The sequence below is a fragment of the Mobula birostris genome, chromosome 18 (genome assembly GCF_030028105.1).
Source record: "Mobula birostris isolate sMobBir1 chromosome 18, sMobBir1.hap1, whole genome shotgun sequence".
In the NCBI taxonomy this organism is placed as follows: Eukaryota; Metazoa; Chordata; class Chondrichthyes; order Myliobatiformes; family Myliobatidae; genus Mobula; species Mobula birostris.
Genome location: NC_092387.1, coordinates 50,482,415 through 50,503,990, shown reverse-complemented (window position 1 = coordinate 50,503,990; position 21,576 = coordinate 50,482,415). Strand labels below are relative to the sequence as shown.

At 40.1% G+C, this 21,576-nt stretch overlaps 1 protein-coding gene across 4 annotated transcripts in view; it reads left to right on the top strand.

Moving 5' to 3' along the window:
* micu1 (mitochondrial calcium uptake 1) overlaps positions 1 to 20,229 on the top strand; it is a 130,017-nt gene extending 109,788 nt beyond the window's left edge. For all 4 annotated transcript variants that reach the window (XM_072282652.1, XM_072282650.1, XM_072282651.1 and 1 more), the window contains 3 exons: positions 6,297 to 6,405; positions 10,508 to 10,597; positions 18,172 to 20,229. In XM_072282652.1, coding sequence (XP_072138753.1) covers positions 6,297 to 6,405; positions 10,508 to 10,597; positions 18,172 to 18,332 — 360 coding nt within the window. In that variant the 3' untranslated portion in view covers positions 18,333 to 20,229. The remainder of the gene's footprint in view (positions 1 to 6,296; positions 6,406 to 10,507; positions 10,598 to 18,171) is intronic.
* The last annotated feature ends 1,347 nt before the right edge of the window (positions 20,230 to 21,576 follow it).

Here is a 21,576-nt window from a genome sequence, read left to right as displayed (position 1 = left end):
ATAAAGGTAGATCAACATGGATTCTCAGATTCTGCTACCTATTGTATTATTTGATAGGAATTTCTTCTTTTGTAAACTAAATTGTTGGGCAATGGGTGCTTGTGTATGCTGATGTGTTTTCAATAATAAAAGAATTAGCATTTTTAGTACAACACTTTCGTGCTAGAATTCAACTTTCTTGATTTTGTAAAGTTTTGATAGATGTTCCATTTTCCATAATTACTTCAGAAACTTGGTCATATAGAATGTAGAGATGCACAGACCCTAGCTCTCTGGTGTCCCAAGAGAAATCCGTAGCATCCTGTTTAAAACAATTAACCAAAATTAATACAGAAACAGGAAGGTAAAATGCAGAGAGAGCCATAAATCACCTTAAGTATCAGTGTTCCATTTCCATCGAATTCTTTCCATTTCATCACTATGAACCTCCTGTGGTAAAGTGTCAAGTAACACATTGTATTAATGAGAATTACGTTATACCAGGTAAAATATTTCACAGCGATAGAGCTTTGGCCAGTTGAATTTACTTGTCTGATGTTTGAACCAGTGACAGTTTTTGGCTGCAGTCCAATAAAGCATTGCTATCACAGTCACGGAGTTGTACAACTCATCCATATAAGTTTGGTCCAACTCATCCATGTAAGCCAAGATGCCTTCCTGAGCTGGTCCCATTTGGCCCATACCCCTCCTAACCTTCCCTATCTGTGTACCTTTTCAAATGTCTTCTAAACGCTATAATTATCCCCACATCTACGACTTTCCCTGGCAGTTCATTCCATATACCCACTAACCTCTATGGAAAAGGTTGTCTCTCAGGTTCTCTGGCTGAAACCTATGTCCTCTAGTACTGGACTCCCTTACTCTGGGGGTGGGGGGGGGTGGGCGGGAAGGACAGTGATCATCCACTTAATCTGTGTCTGTCATAATCTTATAAACCTCTGTAAGATCACCCCTCTGCCTGTTTTGATCCAAGGAAAACAGTCCTGGCCTTTCCCATCCCACCTCACAATCCATCAAGTCCTGACAACAATTTTTGTGAATCTACTCTGCATCTTTTATTAATCACATTGATATTCTGAAATTGGGTTGCATCATGTTAATTGTGTAATGTTGGTAGTAATCATCGTGGCTATCCCTCGAGGTCGAGGATGATGGTCTTCGTTCTGTAATAGGGTCAGAGTCAGAGAATAATACAGCATGGAAGCTGCCTCCTCAGGCCAACTTGTACATGCCAACCAAGGTACTCACCTAAGCTAGTCACATTTGCCCATGTTGGCACATATGTCTCAAAACTTTCCTATTCATGTACTTACCTGATTGTCACAATGTTCTGGGGGGATTTGAAATTCTATTCATGTATTTAATTTAAATAATCTTCAGCTGTTTTTAAATGTCTAACAGAGATACTGAAAAACAGAAACAAGCCTTTGACAATGGGAACACTCATAGACTTTGAGGTGTTCTGGAGGCAGAGCCCTGAGATATATGATTGGGAGCCCCGGTTAACAATCACCGTCCATTATTCACACATGAGATTACAGTAGAACCAGAGATCAAGGTCATTTAGCCGATGCTTGACTGCAATCAGTCAGTACAATTATAGTGGTATCACTATACATGACGGGGGGGGAGGGGAATTAGGTGATCATTGAGCACAAATCCAGGCAGACTAAGCACGGTCCAACCATTCAATCAACAATCATTATCAAATTTAATGTATTAGTTATGGATAGTTTGTATAGAATGTCAGTCTGGCACTAGGTAGATTTTTCATTTACATTTTACTATCTTCTGAGAATCTCTTCTCTAATATCCTTCATGATTGACTACCTTATTGCATAGAGATTCTCTTTGGGAGCTTCTAATTTTAATATGTTCAGTGAAACCATATCATATCTGTCACTTCTGAAACAGCTACCTTCTTAGTGCCTCGACTTTCTTAGAAGTTTGCATGGATTCGGCATGTCACCAAAAACTTTGATAAGTGTCTGTAGATGCACAGGGGAAAGTATCCTATCTGGTTGCAGCATGGCTTGGAATGGAAATACCAATCCTCAGGAATGGAAAAGTCTACAGAAAGTGGTGGATACAGCCCTATCACAGGCAAGGCCCCCTCCCTTAATGAGCATACTTGCATGAAGTGCTGCCACAAGAAAGCAGCATCTATCATCAAAGACCCCCACCATCCAGGCTGTGACTTCATCTCACTAAAATCACCAGAGGTACAGAAGCTTTGGGTCCCACAACAGCCGTTTCAGGAACAGTTATTTTCCTACAACTATCAGGCTCCTGATCCAGCACAGATAACTTCAGTCACCACTATTCTGAACTAATTCTACAACCTATGGCCTCACTTTCAAGGACTCTTTACAATTCCTGTTTTCAGTATTATATTTTTATTTCCACAGTTTGCCTTTTGCATGTAGGTTGTTTGTCAGTCTTTATTTAAGTATAATTTTTTATAAAATGTTGTTCTATTTTCTTTCCTGTAAATGCTTGCAAGAAAATGAATCTCAAGGTAGTATATTGCAACATGTATGATAATAATTTACTTTGAACTTTGAACATCCTCTGTCATTTTGTTTCCTGTTCTCCTCTTGGGGAAAAAACATTAGCCTCTGGTATGTTAGCATCAAAGTTTTAATGATAGTTGGCAGGAGGCAGTCTCAGAACCAAGGATTTAGTAAACAACTTGTAGGCCACAACCATTACACAGAGAGTGGCAGTCATTTACACGCATTGAACTTACTGGCTTTGACAGAGATTCATCGAAGAGTCACAAAAGAAAAATAGAATATGCGCAAAGTGCTGGGGGAGTTCAGCAAGTCGGGCTGCATCTACGGAGAAAAATAAACAAGTTGGTATTTTGGGCTAAAATTCTTCAACAGGACTGGAAAGGAGTGGGGTGGAGATACTGTCTGACTTACTGAGATCCTCCAGCATTTTGTGAGTGTTGTTCAAGATTTCCAGCACCTGCAGAATCTCTTATGAAAAAGAAAGATGCATTCTGAGATAAAGGTATGAAGAGAAACAACCAAAGGCTTGGTAGCAAGTTAGTATGTTCGGAGGATATTTGAGCGATGAGGAGATTGGAACAGAGGAGGGGAATTTAGCGCATGGGGTTATAGCTACTAATGCCAGTATCATTAGTGCAGACCCTGAAATCAAAGAACAGAAATTATCTGAAAATTCTTTGCCTTTCTGGATCAAGTCTCTGCTCTGGTGATAGCTGGTATTAAAAGATTCAAAGTACATTTATTATCAATGAGTGTATAAATATTTCAACCTAGACCCAGTGCGCAAAAGAAAGAAAAAAACACACATCATGCAAACAATTGAAGCGAACAACAACTTTCCAAACCAGATTGAGTCCTCAGATCCAAACCCCAGAGTAAGACCAAAGCCTCGTTTTATTCGGTTTGTCATGTTAGAGGGCCATGAAGCACTGCAGCCGGGGCAGTCTTCATAGCCTCGCGGAGAGCAACCAAAACCGGCGCTTGCCTCGGATGCCGACACTCTATCTTTTCAGTCTACCCTGGTGTGCGTTTAAGTTGACCAAACAGCAGAACAGTGATAGGTTCTGGCACCCTGGAGAGAGGAATGCGCATTGCAGAGAGCGAGCAAAATCAGCTCTCGCCTTGGATGCCAACACCCTACCCTTTCAGTCTATCTGGGCTGGCGTTTAAGTTGACCAACCAACAGAACAGTGATGAGCTCCGGCACCCTGGAGAAAGACGTGAACATCATGGAGAGCGAGCGAAATTGGCTATTGCCTCCAACCTGGGTCACCGTTTAGATGTTTAGACTTGCCCCACTATTGCTTGACTCCTCACTATTTGCAGTGATAATTTAACACAATTTACCACAAAAATGATGTTGTTAGTGATGTTTTAGTCAGATTTCTTAACTTTTTAACTAGCAGTGAGCTGTCGCACGCGTTTGGTAGCACCATCAGTACTGGAAGGGGATAACTTCACTTGCCCCATCTTTGAAATGTTTCCACAACCTATGGACTCACTTTCAAGAACTCGTCGTCTCATATTCTTGATACTTAGTACTTATTTATTTATTATTTTCTTTATTTGTCTTTGCACAGTTTGTTGTCTTTTGCACCGTGGTTGAGCACCCAAGTTAGTGCAGTCTTTTCATTGAGTCTTTTTCGGCTATTATTCTGTTATTGATTTATTGAGTATGCCTGCAAGAAAATGAATCTCAGTTGTATATGGTGACAAATATGTACTTTGATAATAAAATTTACTTTGAACTGAGAACTTCTTTCTGCACCTTGAGTATCTGTGCCATTCACAATGGTGTGAGGAGTACATGGCACAAACCACAGTACTCTTCAATCCAGTTTGAAAACGAGGTGAGAAATTGCCCCCAAAGGATGTAGAACATAAAGATGGGGCTTAAAAAATTATTTTAGTCGTAGTGAAGTTCAACACAGTAACAGGCCCTTTAGCTCATCTAGTCCATGCCGAAAACCATTTAAGCTGCCTACTCCCAACGACCTGGACCAGGACCATAGCCTTCCAAATTCCTACTATCCATGCACCTATCCAAACTTCTCTTAAGCATTGAATTCAAGCTCGTATGGACCACTTGTACTGGCAGCTCATTCCACACTCTCGCGACCCTCAGAGTGAAGAAGTTTCCCCTTAAACTCCTCACCTTTTACCCTTAAGCCATCACCTCTGGTTATAGTCCCACCCAAAATTAGTAATAAAAGCCTCTATCCCTCATAAATTTGGATACCTCTATCAAATCTCCTCTCAATCTTCTACATTCTAAAAAATACAGTCTGAACCTATTCAGTCCTTCCTTACAACTCCAGACCCAGCAACATCCTTGTAAATTTTCTCTGAACTCTTTCAACCTTGTTTACATTTTTCCTGTAGGTAAGTGACCAGAACTGCACAGAATACTCCAAATTAGGCCTCACCAATGTCTTGTACAACTTCAACATTACATCCCATCATCTGTATTCAATACATTGATTTATGAAGGCCAACATGCCAAAAGACTCCCTTATGACACTATCTACCTGTGACACCACTGTCAATGAATTGAGTACCTGTATTCCCAGATCCCTCTCCTACCACACTTCACGGTGCCCTACCATTCACTGTGTAAGACCTACCCTGGTTGGTCTTATCAAAGTGCAAAACCTGGCATTAAATTCCATCTCCCATTTTTCCAGCTGATGGATATCCCTCTGCAAGCCATGATAGCCTTCCTTGTTGTCCACTACACCCCCAGTCTTGGTGTCATCTGTAAATTTGCTGATCCAGTTACCCACATTATCACCCCCATCATTGATATAGATGACAAAGAACAAAGGACCCAGCACTGATCCCTGCGGCACACCACTATTTACATGCCTTCAGTCAGAGAGGCACCCATCTACAACCACGCTGTGGCTTCTCCCACAAAGTCAATTTACTACCCTCATCCTGAATGCTGAGCGACTGAAACTTCCTTACCAGCCTCCCACGTGGGACCTCGTTAAATGCCTTACTAAAGTCCATGTAGACAACATTCACTGCCTTCCTTTCATCCACTTTCCTGATAACTTCTCGAAAAACTCTTAAGATGGTTTAGACATGACCTTCATGCACAAAGCCATGCTGACTATTCTTAACAGTCCATGTCTATCCAAATACTTATAGTGTATTACTTTAGTAGGAATACTTTCCAATAACTTTCCCACAACTGATGTCAGACTCACTGGCCAATAATGTCCTGGTTTCTGCTTAGAGCCTATGCTAAATAGCGGAATAACATTGGCTATCCACTAATCCTATGGTACTTCTCCTGTTGCTAAGGATGTTTTTAAGTATTGCTGCTAGGGCCCCACCAATTTCTGCACTTGCCTCCCTTTGGTTCCAAGGTAACACCTTCTCAGGAAGCTGGAATGCAATTGAATTCCATTAAATAGCATGAGTGATTATAAACATTGACAACAGATTTTTGTATGAAGGATCTCTTGATGAAGGGTCTCAGACTGAAACATCAACAGTTTATAACTCTCCACTGATGCTGCCTGACTTCCTGAGTTCCTCCAGCATTTTGTGTGTGGTACTTTGAATTTCCAGCATCTGCAGAATCTCTTGTGAACAGATTTTGTCTTTGGGGTTGGATGGAAAATTTTATTTAAAACAGGAGTTCATAAGTAAAAGATGGAAGGCTTATGATTAAGTTATACTAGAAAAACAGCGACTTAGATGGATCAAATGGCTTTTTACCCACTACAAACATAGAATTCCAGCAGTTTAATAATCTTTCCCTCTCTGCAGGGCATTACATTTGAAGAGGTTGAAAATTTCTTCACTTTCTTGAAGAACATCAATGATGTGGACACAGCACTAAGTTTCTATCACATGGCAGGGGCCTCCATTGATAAAGGTACAATAAGCTAATTGAATATGGTCTTTGCATGCATAGTTAATGCTGGTTGAGATTTAATGCTGCTTTCCACCTTCATTGGTTCCTTGACTTTACTATTTACTATTATAAAAGTCTCTGTTCTTTTTTTTTCCCTTCTGGACCCCCTCCACTGCCACTCTACAGGAAAGATATGGAGGTATTAGACTGGATGCAGGAGGGGTTCACCAGGATATTGCTTGAATTAGAGAGTAATAGTTATAAGGAGAGGTTAGATAAACTTGGATTGTTTCCTCTGGAGTATCGGAGGCGGAGGGGTGACCTAGAAGTATAGAAAATTGTGAGGCATTAATGAAGTAAATTTTTGTCAGAGTGTAAAGTCACATACTAGAGGAAATAGGTTAAAGGTGAGAGGAGGAAGGTTTAATTTTTTGTGAGGTAATTTTTTTTACACAGAATAGTGAATGTCTAGAACACTCTCAAGGGAGATGGTGGAAGCAGGTATGAGAGTAACACTAAGTGGCAATTAGACAAGAACATGAACAGGGTGGGATTCGAGGGATATTGGCAACATGTAGGCATGTGGGATCAGCTTTCATTTTCAACACAGACATTGATCGTGTATTTACTATGAATTTAAATCTACTCCTTGGTTCAGGGGAACATGGATGTCACCGTTTTTATAATTCTGACGTACACGATCATGTGGAGGCCCAACAGGACAGATGTTGGGATCTTTTCACCAATGGCAGGGTCATAAATAAGAGGACATATCTATAAAATAAGGGACTGGTCATTTAAAACTTTTTCTCAGAGGGTAGTGAATCTCCTGAATTTTCTGCTCTCTGGGATGGTGGAGGCCAGAGAGTTAGATTAAAGATGAGAGGAGGTAGGTAATCTTTGAAAGGTTGAGGAATTGACTGTTATAGAGAGCTAACAAAGAAGAGTTAAAACAGCATAGATTTAGCAATGATCATATTGAGTAGTGGGGCAGGGTTGAGGGGCCTGGTGTCTACTGCTCTTTTTTCTTGTGTTCTTCTTTACCCCAATCATTAGAACTGTTTGATTAAAAATGAATATAGAAATTTTATTACAAATTACTGAAAATATAAAACAAAAACAGTAAATACTAGTCATGCTCAACAAGGCAGCCAATATCAAAGTATTTCCAAGATTCTGAATGTTATTCCAAACTACTTTTGTGTTTCAGTTCCTGAAAAACACAACTTTAAAAAGCTACCCCATTTCTGATTGCCATCTTGTATAAGCAATTTACATTTATGTGTTCTTAAACCAAGATTATTAATAGTTACAATGTATTTGTTTAAACATGTTTATATCTTTACTTATTATTTCAGTGTAAATTTTTTTGTCCATCATCAAAGCCAAAAAAGTAGACCATCTGTTAGCGAGATCAATGGAATGTTGAACGCACATTTTGTTGTGGAGTGTTGTGATAAGGCAGAGTACTGCATCCTGTAACATGCACAAATGCTAGAGGAACTCAGGATTGTTGAAGAGTCTCAGCCTGAAAAGTTAACTGTTTATTCCTCTCCATAGATGCTGCCTGACTTGCTGAGTCTCTGCAGCATTTTGCGTGTGTGTTACTCTGGATTTCCTTATCTGCAGAATCTATTGTGTGTATGGTGTACTGAATCCTGTTCTGGTTGCACTTATATATTAGGCAAAGTGTATCATCTGTCGTGGTAAACAAATCTCAACTCACTCGTGTCAGGGGTTTGTTTTATGAGGCAGGATTGAAGAAACTAGGATTGTTAAACCCTGGAAAAAGAAACAGGATGTGTACAAGATTGGAAAGTTACTATGAGTAGCAGGAGTTGAATGCTGCGAGACATTTCAGAAAGAGAGAAGGGAATTGATGATTCATAATATGATTGGATATTTGGGTACAGCATTAGAGGCCAAACTATGGAAATACATTTTAAATTGCCTAGTAAATGCATATTGAGACTTAGTGACTATGAGAGCTTGACCCAAAACTTCAAAGGGGTCTTTATTAGAAATGAACAACCAAATTGTTTAGCTGTGTTCTTCTGTGATTCAAAAGTTAACGTTACCAGCCTGAAGTAGAATCTTGCCTTCTGTTCATTACTGTAGGTAACAGAGGAGTTTAGAGATGGTATTAGACCCAAAGAGAAAATGTATTAATTTGTCCAAGAAAGCTGATAATGCCTTAGAACTTAGTGAAGAAGAGCCAAGGGAATAATTAAGAAGAGGAAAATGGTAAAAACATAAGAGTAAGCTTGCAGGCAACAAAAGCTGAATGTAAAACCTTCTATACATTGTGAAGAGAAAAAGATTCATGAAGACAGAAATGAATAATGATGGACAAAGAATGCTAAATTAATTGAACATGTACTTTGGTTTATCCGTGAAAAAGAGGACATAAATAAACTTCTAAAAACACTAAGAAACCCTATGCCCTCTTTTTCACGGATAAACCAAAGTATATGAAGTTTATGAATATATGGATTTTGAAGTTTAGTTAATGTAACTGCATTATTCATTTAAAAAAAAACAAGAAAAAATGGATACAAAGTGCTGGAGGAACTCAGCAGGCCAGGCAGCATCTATGGAAAAGAGTCCAGTCAATGTTTCAGGCCGAGACCTTTCAGCAGTTCTGCCAAAGCGTTGACTGTATTCTTTTCCATAGATGCTGCCTGGCCTGCTGAGATCCTCCAGCATTTTGTGTGTCTTGCTTGAATTTCCAATATCTGCAGATTTTCTCTTGTTTGTGAGGAAAAAATAGGGCTGGAAATTAGAAATGGAATTCGTCAAAATGGGCATGGATTTACAAAAGGGAAATTGTGTTTGATAATTTTTTGTGGATACATTTCAAAAGGGATGAGGGAGAAATTCTTTGATGAGATTCCACATAAGAGATTAATGTTTAAAGTTGAAGCACATGAGATTGGGAGTAATGTGCTGACACAGATAGAGAGTTGGTTGGCAGATTGGAAACAGGGTAGGAATAAATGGGTTCTTTTTGAGTGTCTAGTGAGGTATCACTGATTTCAGTATTTAAACCACCACACTGTTAATCATTAAGCTGGGATAATTAAAAGTTGCGGATGCCATAACGCTGGATCATAGTTTGAGATTGGAGGAGGATATGGAGAGGACTCAGTGTGATTTGGTTAGGTAGAATCAAATGGGCAAATAAAAAGCAGACACATTCTAATATGGATAAATGTAAGATTAGCAACAGATTTGGAAAGGGGAGTTGCATTGCATTGCTACCTAGATGTCTTTGTACGTCACTCAACGAAATAATTATTCTGATGCAGTAGATTATTATGAAAACCAAGGTGTGTTGGGCTTCATGCTGCAAGGATTTGACGATGAACTTGGGTAACTTACTGTAATCGTACAGGACATTGGTGATGTCACTCTTAAAACATTTCAACATTTAAGATAAAGGTGGATAGGTTGGGGGGTGTGGAGAGCCACAGTCCAGATGCAGGTTGAAGGGACTAAGCAGGTTAATAGTTTGGCATGGACTAGATAGGCCAAGTAGCCTGTTGCTGTGCTACTGTGTTCTGTAACTCTATGCTCTATGACTCATTTATGAATTATGTTCTGTTTTGATCTCATCTTGCTACGTAGTAAAAACCAGTTCGAATGGCAGGGTATGAAAGGGAATTAGGACAATTGGACAGTTAAGCAAGAGATTAGCTAAGGAGGAGGGAACCCACTTGAAAATTGTAAAAATCTGATAGATGCAGAAAGGATGTTCCTGACAATGGGCAGATCTAGAACCAGGAATCGCAGTCTAGAGGTACATGTAGGACTCTGAAGAGAAATTTCTTCACCAAAACAATATTGAACTTGTGCAGTACTGTACAATGGAATGCAGCTGAAGCCTACTCATCAAATCTTCAAAAAAATGTTGGAAGTTCTAAAGAGCAAAGAGGTCATGGGAAATGGAGAAACTGCTTTCTTGTTACTGTATTGCATGTTTCTATTCCATTTTAAGCAGTTTCTGAACATATTTTATCTTGAGGATTCACTGTCTAAGCTTTGTAGACCCATTAGCAGTTCTGAAGTTGTAGTTGTAAAGCTTGGAGTACTTAATCAAAAATCTGAATTTTTTTCTCAACAGCGACCATGAAGCAGGTTGCCAGGACAGTGGCACGAGTGGAACTCTCTGATCACGTTTGTGATGTCGTCTTTGCTTTGTTTGATTCTGATGGTGGGTGAATCCAAAATCTTCCTAAATGCTTCAATCTACTCTATTTCGCAGTCTCTCTTCTGACATTAGTTTGGAGATAAAACATTCAGCATCACAGTCTAAATTTATATTGCTTATACCATCTTTTTCACTATTACTTCCCCACTCTTTTCTTGCTTCATAAGAACATAAGAAATAGGAGCAGGAGTAGGCCATCTGGCTCGCTAAGCCTGCTCTGCCATTCAATAAGATCATGGCTGATCTGGCCATGGACTCATCTCCACCGACCTGTCTTTTCCTCATGACCCTTAATTCCCCTACTTTGCAAAAACCTATCCAACCTGCTCTTAAATATATTTACTGAGGTAGCCTCCACTTCTTCATTGGGCAGAGAATTCCACAGATTCATCACTGTCTGGGAAAAGTAGTTCCTCCCCTCCTCAGTCCTAAATCTACTTCCCCAGATCTTGAGGCTATGTCCCCTAGTCCCCAAATTTTTAACCTTTTCCTTATTCTTTCCCTCAGTGTTTCAAATCTCATTCCTATTTCCTACTCCATGTACAGAAATTTGGATACCTCCTGTGCCTAATAAAGTGGCCACCGTGTGTATGTTCATGATCCCCTGCTGTTGTAGATCATCCACTTCAGGGTTTGGCGCATTGTGTATTCAGAGATGCCTTTCTGCACACTACTTTTTAAACACGGAGTTATTTGAGTTTCTTTCACCTTCCTGTCATCATGAATCAGTCTGGCTATTTTCCCCTAACCTCTCTGATTAACAAGTTGCTTTCACACACATAACTGCTGCTCACTGGACATTTTTTTTTAATTTTCGCACCATTGTCTATAAACTCAAGAGATTGTTGTGTGTGAAAATTCCAGGAGATCAGCAGTCCTATCTGGCACCAACAATCACTCCACGGTTGTAGTCACTTGGATCACATTTCTTCCCCATTCTAATGTTTGGTCTGAACAGCAACTGAACCTTTTGACCATGCCTGCGTGCTTTTATACATTGAGCTGCTATCACATAATTGGCTGATTAGATATTTGCTTAATGAGCAGGTATACCTAATTAAGTGGCCACTCAGTGTAGGTCAACCTTTGGTATTTTCCTTAGAGTGGCAAGTTGTTCTCAATGAAACTGCCAGCATCCTGCTAATTAAATGTTGGGAAGCTTGGCAGTCCTGCATAATTGTATGCAAGTGAATAAAGCCTTCTGACTCTTTCAACACTGAAAGCCTCTTAGCATCCTTCAACTGAGTGCCAACTTTCTGAAGCAACACCCAGCAAGAAATTGGAAACTTCATTTATTTCAGTGAAAAACTGACAAGTTTCAAATAACACACATCAAAGTTGCTGGTGAACGCAGCAGGCCAGGCAGCATCTCTAGGAAGAGATGCAGTCGACGTTTCAGGCCGAGACCCTTCGTCAGGACTAACTGAAGGAAGAGTGAGTAAGGGATTTGAAAGTAGGAGGGGGAGGGGAGATCCAAAATGATAGGAGAAGACAAGAGGGGGAGGGATAGAGTCAAGAGCTGGACAGGTGATAGGCAAAAGGGGATACGAGAGGATCATGGGACAGGAGGTCCGGGAAGAAAGACAAGGGGGGGGGGACCCAGAGGATGGGCAAGAGGTATATTCAGAGGGACAGAGGGAGAAAAAGGAGAGTGAGAGGAAGAATGCATAAAAATAAGTAACAGATGGGGTACAAGGGGGAGGTGGGGCCTTAGCAGAAGTTAGAGGTCGATGTTCATGCCATCAGGTTGGAGGCTACCCAGACGGAATATAAGATGTTCCTCCAACCTGAGTGTGGCTTCATCTTTACAGTAGAGGAGGCCGTGGATAGACATGTCAGAATGGGAATGGGATGTGGAATTAAAATGTGTGGCCACTGGGAGATCCTGCTTTCTCTGGCGGACAGAGCATAGATGTTCAGCAAAGCGGTCTTCCAGTCTGCGTCGGGTCTCGCCAATATATAAAAGACCACATCGGGAGCACCGGACACAGTATATCACCCCAGTCGACTCATAGGTGAAGTGTTGCCTCACCTGGAAGGACTGTCTGGGGCCCTGAATGGTGGTAAGGGAGGAAGTGTAAGGGCATGTGTAGCACTTGTTCTGCTTACACGGATAAGTGCCAGGAGGGAGATCAGTGGGGAGGGATGGGGGAGACGAATGGACAAGGGAGTTGCGTAGGGAGCGATCCCTGCGGAATGCAGAGAGATGGGGGGAGGGAAAGATGTGCTTAGTGGTGGGATCCCGTTGGAGGTGGCGGAAGATACGGAGAATAATATGTTGGACCCGGAGGCTGGTGGGGTGGTAGGTGAGGACCAGGGGAACCCTATTCCTAGTGGGGTGGCGGGAGGATGGACTGAGAGCAGATGTACGTGAAATGGGGGAGATGCGTTTAAGAGCAGAGTTGATAGTGGAGGAAGGGAAGCCCCTTTCTTTAAAAAAGGAAGACATCTCCCTCGTCCTAGAATGAAAAGCCTCATCCTGAGAGCAGATGCGGCGGAGACGGAGGAATTGTGAGAAGGGGATGGCGTTTTTGCAAGAGACAGGGTGAGAAGAGGAATAGTCCAGATAGCTGTGAGAGTCAGTAGGCTTATAGTAGACATCAGTGGATAAGCTGTCTCCAGAGACAGAGACAGAAAGATCTAGAAAGGGGAGGGAGGTGTCGGAAATGGACCAGGTAAACTTGAGGGCAGGGTGAAAGATGGAGGCAAAGTTAATAAAGTCAACGAGTTCTGCATGCGTGCAGGAAGCAGCGCCAATGCAGTCGTCGATGTAACGAAGGAAAAGTGGGGGACAGATACCAGAATAGGCGTGGAACATAGATTGTTCCACAAAGCCAACAAAAAGGCAGGCATAGCTAGGACCCATGTGGGTGCCCATAGCTACACCTTTAGTTTGGAGGAAGTGGGAGGAGCCAAAGGAGAAATTATTAAGAGTAAGGACTAATTCCGCTAGACGGAGCAGAGTGGTGGTAGAGGGGAACTGATTAGGTCTGGAATCCAAAAAGAAGCGTAGAGCTTTGAGACCTTCCTGATGGGGGATGGAAGTATATAAGGACTGGACATCCATGGTGAAAGTAAAGCGGTGGGGGCCAGGGAACTTAAAATCATCGAAAAGTTTAAGAAAGTTTAAGTTTCAAATAATGTAGATTTTTTTTAAATCAGCTGGGGAAACTTTCTAAAAATAATTTTAATGGAAGATTAAGTTGGAAACTTTTGAATGTCTAATATTTCATAAACGTTCATTTTATTTGTGGACAGCACTATACTGTAGTACATAGCGTTCCTCTGTCACATGTTCAGTGATCCAGCTTCTACTGCCATATGTTTGGAGTTTGACAGCATGAATTCCTCTGGATGCTCTGGTTCCTGCCCCTCCCCCACATCCCAAATCAATTCAGGTTGATAGGCCAAGTAGCTACTGTAATTACCCCTGGTGTAGATGCAGTTGAGTTGGGAGAATCAGGAGGTGATAATGGAGAAATGTAAGACAATAGGGTACGGTGAAATAAATAGGGAAACATGATTGATAGTGTTACTCTGTAAGCCAACATAGAGCCAGGTGTTGTAAGTAAATATGAAAAACCGAGACTATTGTCAAAGTATTTCTGTGATCTTTGCTGTTTAGACCAGCCACATTATAGCACTACAGCCAGAAGGCCTGCCAAGCTTGGAGCTGGCTTATTTCAGGAATTTGCTATTTGAAGATTCAGACCTAACATGTAGGGAAATGGCAAGTGTTAGCAGCCAGCTATCGCCAGGAAATTCTGGGATCTTATGTATCCAGATACAGATGTCCCTCTTGCCTTACTCATATTCCCCTCTTCTAATTGAATTAGGGCCAGTTTCTTGGGTATCGGTAAAAACTGGTGTTCTGAGCCCAGCTGTTAACATAACCATAAAGCCTTCACAGTTTCCACACACTCTGTGTGTCCATCTCTTTAAACGTTGGCCCTGCTACTGAAGGTTTGCTGGAACTCTCACCAATTTAGCCAGTCAGGTGTGCTCATAAATTAGCAATCTTTAAAAAAAATATTTATCTGATGTATTCTTTCTGCATCAGGACCCTGACATGACATGCAATTACTTGTGTAACCCCACTGTTCTTGACTCCTTTAGTGAGTTAGCTTTACAAGGATTCTGAGCCCTGATCCTGCTCTAAACTCCTCTAAATGTTCTGAAGTATAATTACCATTGTATTTCAGTTATTTGGTTAACATAAGCCTGTCTTCTGTTTTCTATTCCAGCAGTGGGTATCTTAATCTCCCGTGGCCTCACAGTACATTTAAATTAACAATAGATTATTATCATATGTAGTAGCAAAATGCACTAGAAATATAAAATTATCCTTTTGAGCTCAAATTCTATGTGGGTTTATTACTAATAGATGTTGTAAATAGAAAATGCTGAAACTACCTAGAATGACCTGGTATCCTGAAAAAGGTCATTTTTCAGGCCAATGACCTTTCATCGCAACTGGAACATTTGCTCTATTTGTGTTGCTGTCTGACAAGAATGTTCTGGTTACATGTTTAGAAATGGCATTGTTAAGCTACCAGGCAGTACCTGCCTTTTTGAAATTGTTAGCTGGTAGGATTAGCAGAACCAGCAGCAAAAATTCAATCCTAGTACAAGAAACTTTTATGCTTTGTGCCTGTTTCTGAACTGTATCTTTTGTACCCTATTTTAAATAATCAATTATACATAGAGTGCACATTAATGTTTTAACACATTGAGATGTCTTAATCTGCACAATTTGGACTGAGATTTTGCAGAATTATTTATACTCTTGTGGCATGATCTTTTTAAAGTGTGTAATGTTATTAACAATTAGTTTAAAAACTCTAGAGTCTAGGTGTTGTCTGTTGCAACACTGGACTCTTAACCTGGGAGTTGTCTGATTTGAGTCCATTACCTTCAGTCAGTCTTCCTGACTGATTGCAGCCCTTTATTCTAAACTTGCCTTGCATAACCTTGAACCAGTGCCCTCTCATCCTGCTGCCCAGTTGTATTTAGTGTATTGATTTGTAGTCTCTTTATCAGTCTTATTTTGTGTATGCATTTCTTTTAGAAATTGCAGAGGCCAGCTCATCAATTTGTTAGTGATCTGTGTCAGTCAAGTCATTGGATATATTTATGGTGGAGATGGAGATTGATAGGTTCTTGATTAGTAAGGCCATCAAAGGTTATAGGAAGAAAGTTGGAGAAAAGGGTTGAGAGGGAAAATAAATCAGCCATGATCAAATGGCAGAGCAGATGTGATGGACCGAATGACCTAATTTTGTTCCTATGTCTTAAGGTTTTAAAGTGGGGATCAGATCTGTTTCTTGCCATTGCTTTCTCGTTTAGAGACTCAGCCCACTCTATTCTCCATCTAAAACTATTTTTCTAATTCCCAACAAAATCAGTCATCAGCTTTCATTGTACAAACTCAGTGTCTGTTCTCGAGGATTCTTCACAATGCTAAACATATCCAGACGTCTGGAATGTATACTGCTTGATCCTAGTCTAGATTGCTATCAACATCCAGTGCCTGGTGTTGTCTCTATGATCAGCCCAAGTGCAAATCCTGTTGATTCCCTATCAGTGACCTTTGCTTCTCCTTGTCAGTGCTAACTTCCCTCTGTAATGTTAGGCAATGAATGTCAGAGTAATTCTCTGCTTGTTTTCCCTTTTGCTGGTTACCAATCCATATTCGTGCCATACTCACTTTATAAATAAATGCTTCATGGAGCTTGAACAAAGTGTAAACTGCACACACACAAAGTGCTAGAGGACCTGAGCAAGTCAGACAGCATTTTGTGTTTGTGAACAAAGTCTGCCCTTTTTAGAGAATGTTCATGGTTTTCACCTGGCTGCCTTTTCAGTTTATTTTCAGTCCCATTCATTTTCCAGTACTAGTTCAGACCATTGTAGGATCACGTTACACCATTCCAACATAAATATGTTTAGTTTATTTTTACAGTGAATGTTCAAATATCTTCATTACTGGAATCAGAATGATAAAATCACCATTAAAATGTATAATATAATGAAAAGCATTAACCATAAAATCTTGATTAAATAAATTGCATGCTGACAACACTATTAGATCGTAACTCTATCTCTTGTTTCTCAATCCATTAAATATGAGAAAGTCTGGGAAGATTGCCCCAGTGTTTATTCTCTGCAGGGCTGCCTCTGAGCATTACAAAGTATCTGAAAGGAATAATGATCAAGGAAAAAAAATACTCCATAGAAGTCAAGACACCACTTAACTAAGCAAGCTGGAAGTTCTACAAGAAACCCTGAGCTCACATCAGAGAGAACATTTGGTCAGTAAAGCAGGCAGCTTTTACTGGAGAATAAATTAGTTCTGTGAGCCTTTGTGTTTGTTGGGTGTTACCTTAAACCAGTACAGCTAAGTGAGGGTGACTTACCAAGCCAGGTGCAGCAACATTCAGTGTTGTTGTCTGATCTAATATAGAAGTGTACAGCCTGTTCAGATTATGACTCAATCACTATGGAACAGATCTACATCAGCTCTGTTCACTGTAAGGAAGGGATAAAATGCCAGTGGATGTGAGCAATGAATCAGTAATTTAAGAGCAAGATGGAAATTTGTAGAACTTTTAATTTATTGAGATATACCGCAAAGTAGGCCCTTCTAGCCCTTCGAGCCACACCACCCAGCAGTCCCCCAACTTAATGCCAGCCTAATCACAGGACCGATTAGCCTGTGGGAAGAAACCAGAGTACTCAGAAGAAACTCGCGCAGTCACGGGGAGAATGTATAAACTCCTTACGGGCAGGGTCAGGAATACTATGTATAATAGAGTTGTGGATGAAGTTGTATGGAAATGCCATAAAAGCAGTTGAGGTAAATAAATTCTGAAGCAATTAAATATACAGTGAGAATTACAAAAGGTTAGAAGAACTGTGGACTATTGACTGCACTCCAAGATTCTCCAGTAATCAGATTTGCAGAGCATATGTCGCCACTGTTATCAGAATCTGGGGTATAGCAAGGAGCAAAACGGATCCTGTCCCACTGTAATCCTGTAATTTTTTTTTTAAATCTAATAATTCAGATAGACTCATCACAGGAGAGAAACATCTAAAGTGAGAAAAGAGTTTTCCCAGAGCATTTTAACTCAAAGCTGCAATATGCTAATCCTGGGATCCCAAAGCACAGCACTGAATTGTCAGTCTCAGTTGTACATTCATTTCCTCAATTGGGTTTGAAATTCGAATTGACAACACTTCCAGTGAGGCAAACTAACACTTGGGAGAAGCCATGTGCTCGTTAATAGGAATTAATATGGACGCTGCTCGTATTTGCATTCAAATCAGTGTTCAGAAAATCTCTGCTAGCTCCACAGGTCATTAAACTCATCCAATCACTTGGATCAAATTGTATAATTGCATCCTGCCAGTCTGTAAGAGTAAAAGGATAATTTCCCAGTTCTGCTCATGATGTTTTTGAACATTTTCACAGCAAATCAAGGATATTTTTATTCCATTTTAAATGTATTCGGTCAGTACCAGGACGTGTGACTAATGATGGAAGTTATTAATAGAGGTTTGAAACTGTCTTTCAGGTAATGGTGAGTTAAGCAACAAGGAATTCATTTCCATTATGAAGCAACGACTAATGCGTGGACTGGAGAAACCCAAGGACACGGGCTTCACACGGCTTATGCGTGCAATGTGGAAATGCACTCAGGAGACTGCCTGGGACTTGCCTTATCTATCCAAATAAAGAAAAAAATAGATAGGACTGAGTTACTAATCAACCCTGGGCATCTTTGGCATCTTATCTCCTGAGGACTGAACTAGGATGTCCTGATGCCTTAATTCATGGAATGTTTGAGCTCTTGGGGCTTTATTTTCCAATTAAGTTATGTCTTCTTTTAAAATGTGGTACTTTTGCATGTCAAGTACAAAATATAGCCCTGTAGGTATAAAGGAGTAATTTACTCTGAACTGCTGATAGACTGCAGAAATCTGTTTTGAGCCATTTACAGCCAATGTGCTTTTGGGCCATCGTTGACAGTTAATTAAAATGGTTAAATGGCTATGATGCTCCCAATCCATCAAAGAAATTAATGTAAGCCCATTTCATAGCTTCTGGTCACATAGGGTCTCTTATATAAACACGTGCATTGTGCCTTAGGATTTGTTAGATTCAAGACATTCCTGACTGTTGCATTTCACTCTCATGGAACCTGTACCATCAGACTTTTCAAAGTGGTACTACTGCTCTTCAGTGTGGGGTGGGTATATCAGGACTTGAATCACCATCTTGCCCTAATCCCCATCTTATTGACCTACTGGCCACATTACATGGGGAACCAACAAGTATTAGAAGGCTTGGAGATATTCACCCAGTTCTAAGTAAGTTTGCAGTGTGCTTATTGACTTCCTCCATTGTAAGCTCAGAAAGTTTAGATCAGAGATTCTTGATGTTGCTCCAACAATATTCTAACCATGGACCATCAAAGGCCCTTCACCCAAACAAACATTTGTGCTGTCAGTCCATGGTTTCTGCACACAAATGCACTTGAGTGCTGCATCCAATAAAGGTTTATATTTGTAAATCCAAATCAGTGGTGGAAAGTCCAAAGGAGCAAATCACTACTAACCTGGCAGCAAAAGAAGTAACTGTGCAGAGCAGATTATTAATATCACTGCATGAATATTTTAAGCTTAGAAACTAGAAAGGCAATGCAGTTAGGATTAAGGTTTGGAGGTCCAGTACAAACTTCCCATTTGTGGTGCAGCCCAGAAGTGGTAAATAAAGTGATGTATTTTAAATAGACCTGTTGTAACTGATCATACTCAGTTGAGGACAGCTGGTTTCGAATTGTCAGCTCAATACTTGAAATGGGGCTTGAAATCAAAGTTGACTGGTACAATTAAGGCAAATATTCACTAGACAAATTCTTTGTACCTGCTGATCTTTACTCACTTTTAATACTGAAAGGTTGTGTGGTTTTAGTGTTTCATGTTAACTAGTGTTCAATGAATCCCTGTTTTTTGCATTTTTCTTCATTGACTTGGATCATGTCAACTATTACATCATATTTCTTTCTCAGATATGATACCCACAAGAATTATCTGAAATTTTGTTGTGATTACTGTAGATAGGAGCTTCGTGGAACTATTATCTGCATCCTTTTTCTCCCGAAGAGTAGTTTATCGATAATGAATTTCTTACTTATAAGGCTGCTTCTTTCAGGCATTGACATAAAATAAAATATAATGCTTTAAATCTTTAGAAATGATTTGAAACTGCAGTTTCACTTTATTTAATTGTAGGTCTGACATCTGCTGATGAGTGTTTCATCAACATCTCTTCCCCTCAGTCTCTTGGCTAGAATTTCCCATTCCAGTTTTAATTTGATGCACATTATGGATTTGTATTTGCATTACTGCTCAAACAGTTCTTACTGTTGCTACCAATGTAGAAGTCAATAAATTACTGGCAACATCAGGTGAGAAATCAATACATTTATATGACACTCCAGTGTCTACCATTTTATTGAATATGTTGATGTATATTTTATATGCAGAATAACCAGTGCTGTTTCAATATTCACTCAATAATTAGAAGGAAGTCTTTTCCAGCCAGTTCTTCAATAAATATAAATAACAAAGCAAAAAAAAAGTCTGTTGCTGTTCCTTTATTTTGAGGTAACTCTTTTATTTTGTGTCTCATTCACCGTGAATTCTTACTTTTTTGACTTTGACTTTTACTAGTCCTCAGCTAACTGAAAATTTGGACATTTTGTTAGAAAATTTTGAAGATGCTTGTCTCCTCTGTGTATAATTGTTAGCTGAAATGGGGGGGAAATGCTCAAAGAGTGTTCAATCTCTTGCCAAAATTCGCAAAAATACCGTAACCAAGTGATTGTAAATATTAAGTACAGTACTGTAATAGGGAGGCCAGGTATTGCACTTTTAATCATGAGCTTGTGTCACTGGGGAGTGAGAAACTTCGGCCAGTTTTACAGTGAATTGCAGTGATGTTAAAAAACTGAACACCATTCAGGAAAACTGCTGTAACCATCCATTCACTCCAGTGCTGGCACACAGTGTGAGTACCATTTACAAGATGAATTGCAATGGCTCAACATGGTTGCTCAATAGAAATCAAAGACTGATAATAGTTGGAGACCTGCTAGAAATTAAAAAAAAAAGACATTTAGGGTGGTCAGTCAGAAACTAGATGGCATAACTTTAAGGTGAGAGGGGATGTTTACAGGATATGTGCGGGTTAAGATTTTTTTTGCTCAGAGTTGAAGGTGCTGCAAGACAGTAGTGGAAACAGATATGCTGGTAGTGTTTAAGGGACTTTTAAACAGACATGGATGTGCAGGAAATATGGATCATGTGCAGGCAGAAGAGATTGGATTAACTTGGTATCATGTTAGGCACAGACATGGGCAGAAGGCCACAGCTTGCTGGGTGTAAAGCTGGAACAATGGATCTTCACCACTTTGTCAAGGGCATTTGGGTTGGGCAATAAATGCTGGCCTTGCTGCTGACACCCGGTTCTGAAAAAGATTTTTTTTAAATGAAAAGTGTGACATTTGCTTTGCCAAAGCAAGATTCCATACCCAGCAGAGAGATGAATGATGAGTTTTTGTGTTGTTGATTGACAGCATAAGACTTGTAGAGTAATACAGTACAGAAACAGGCCCTTTGGCCCAACTCACCCATGTGGACCAAGATGCCCATGAAGGCCAGTCGCATTTGGCTATATTCCCTCAAAACCTTTCCTAACTGTTTACCTGTTCAAATGTCTCAATTACTTCCTTTAGTTCTTTATACCCACTACCCTCCATGTGAAGAAGTTGCCTGTTGGTACCCTTTAAATCTCTCCCCTCTCACCTTAATGATTCACTTTTCCCTGGAAAAACCACTGTGAATTTACCCTATCTGTGCCCCTCCTGATTTTCTACACCTCCATAATGCTCCAAGGAATAAAATCCTCACCTGCC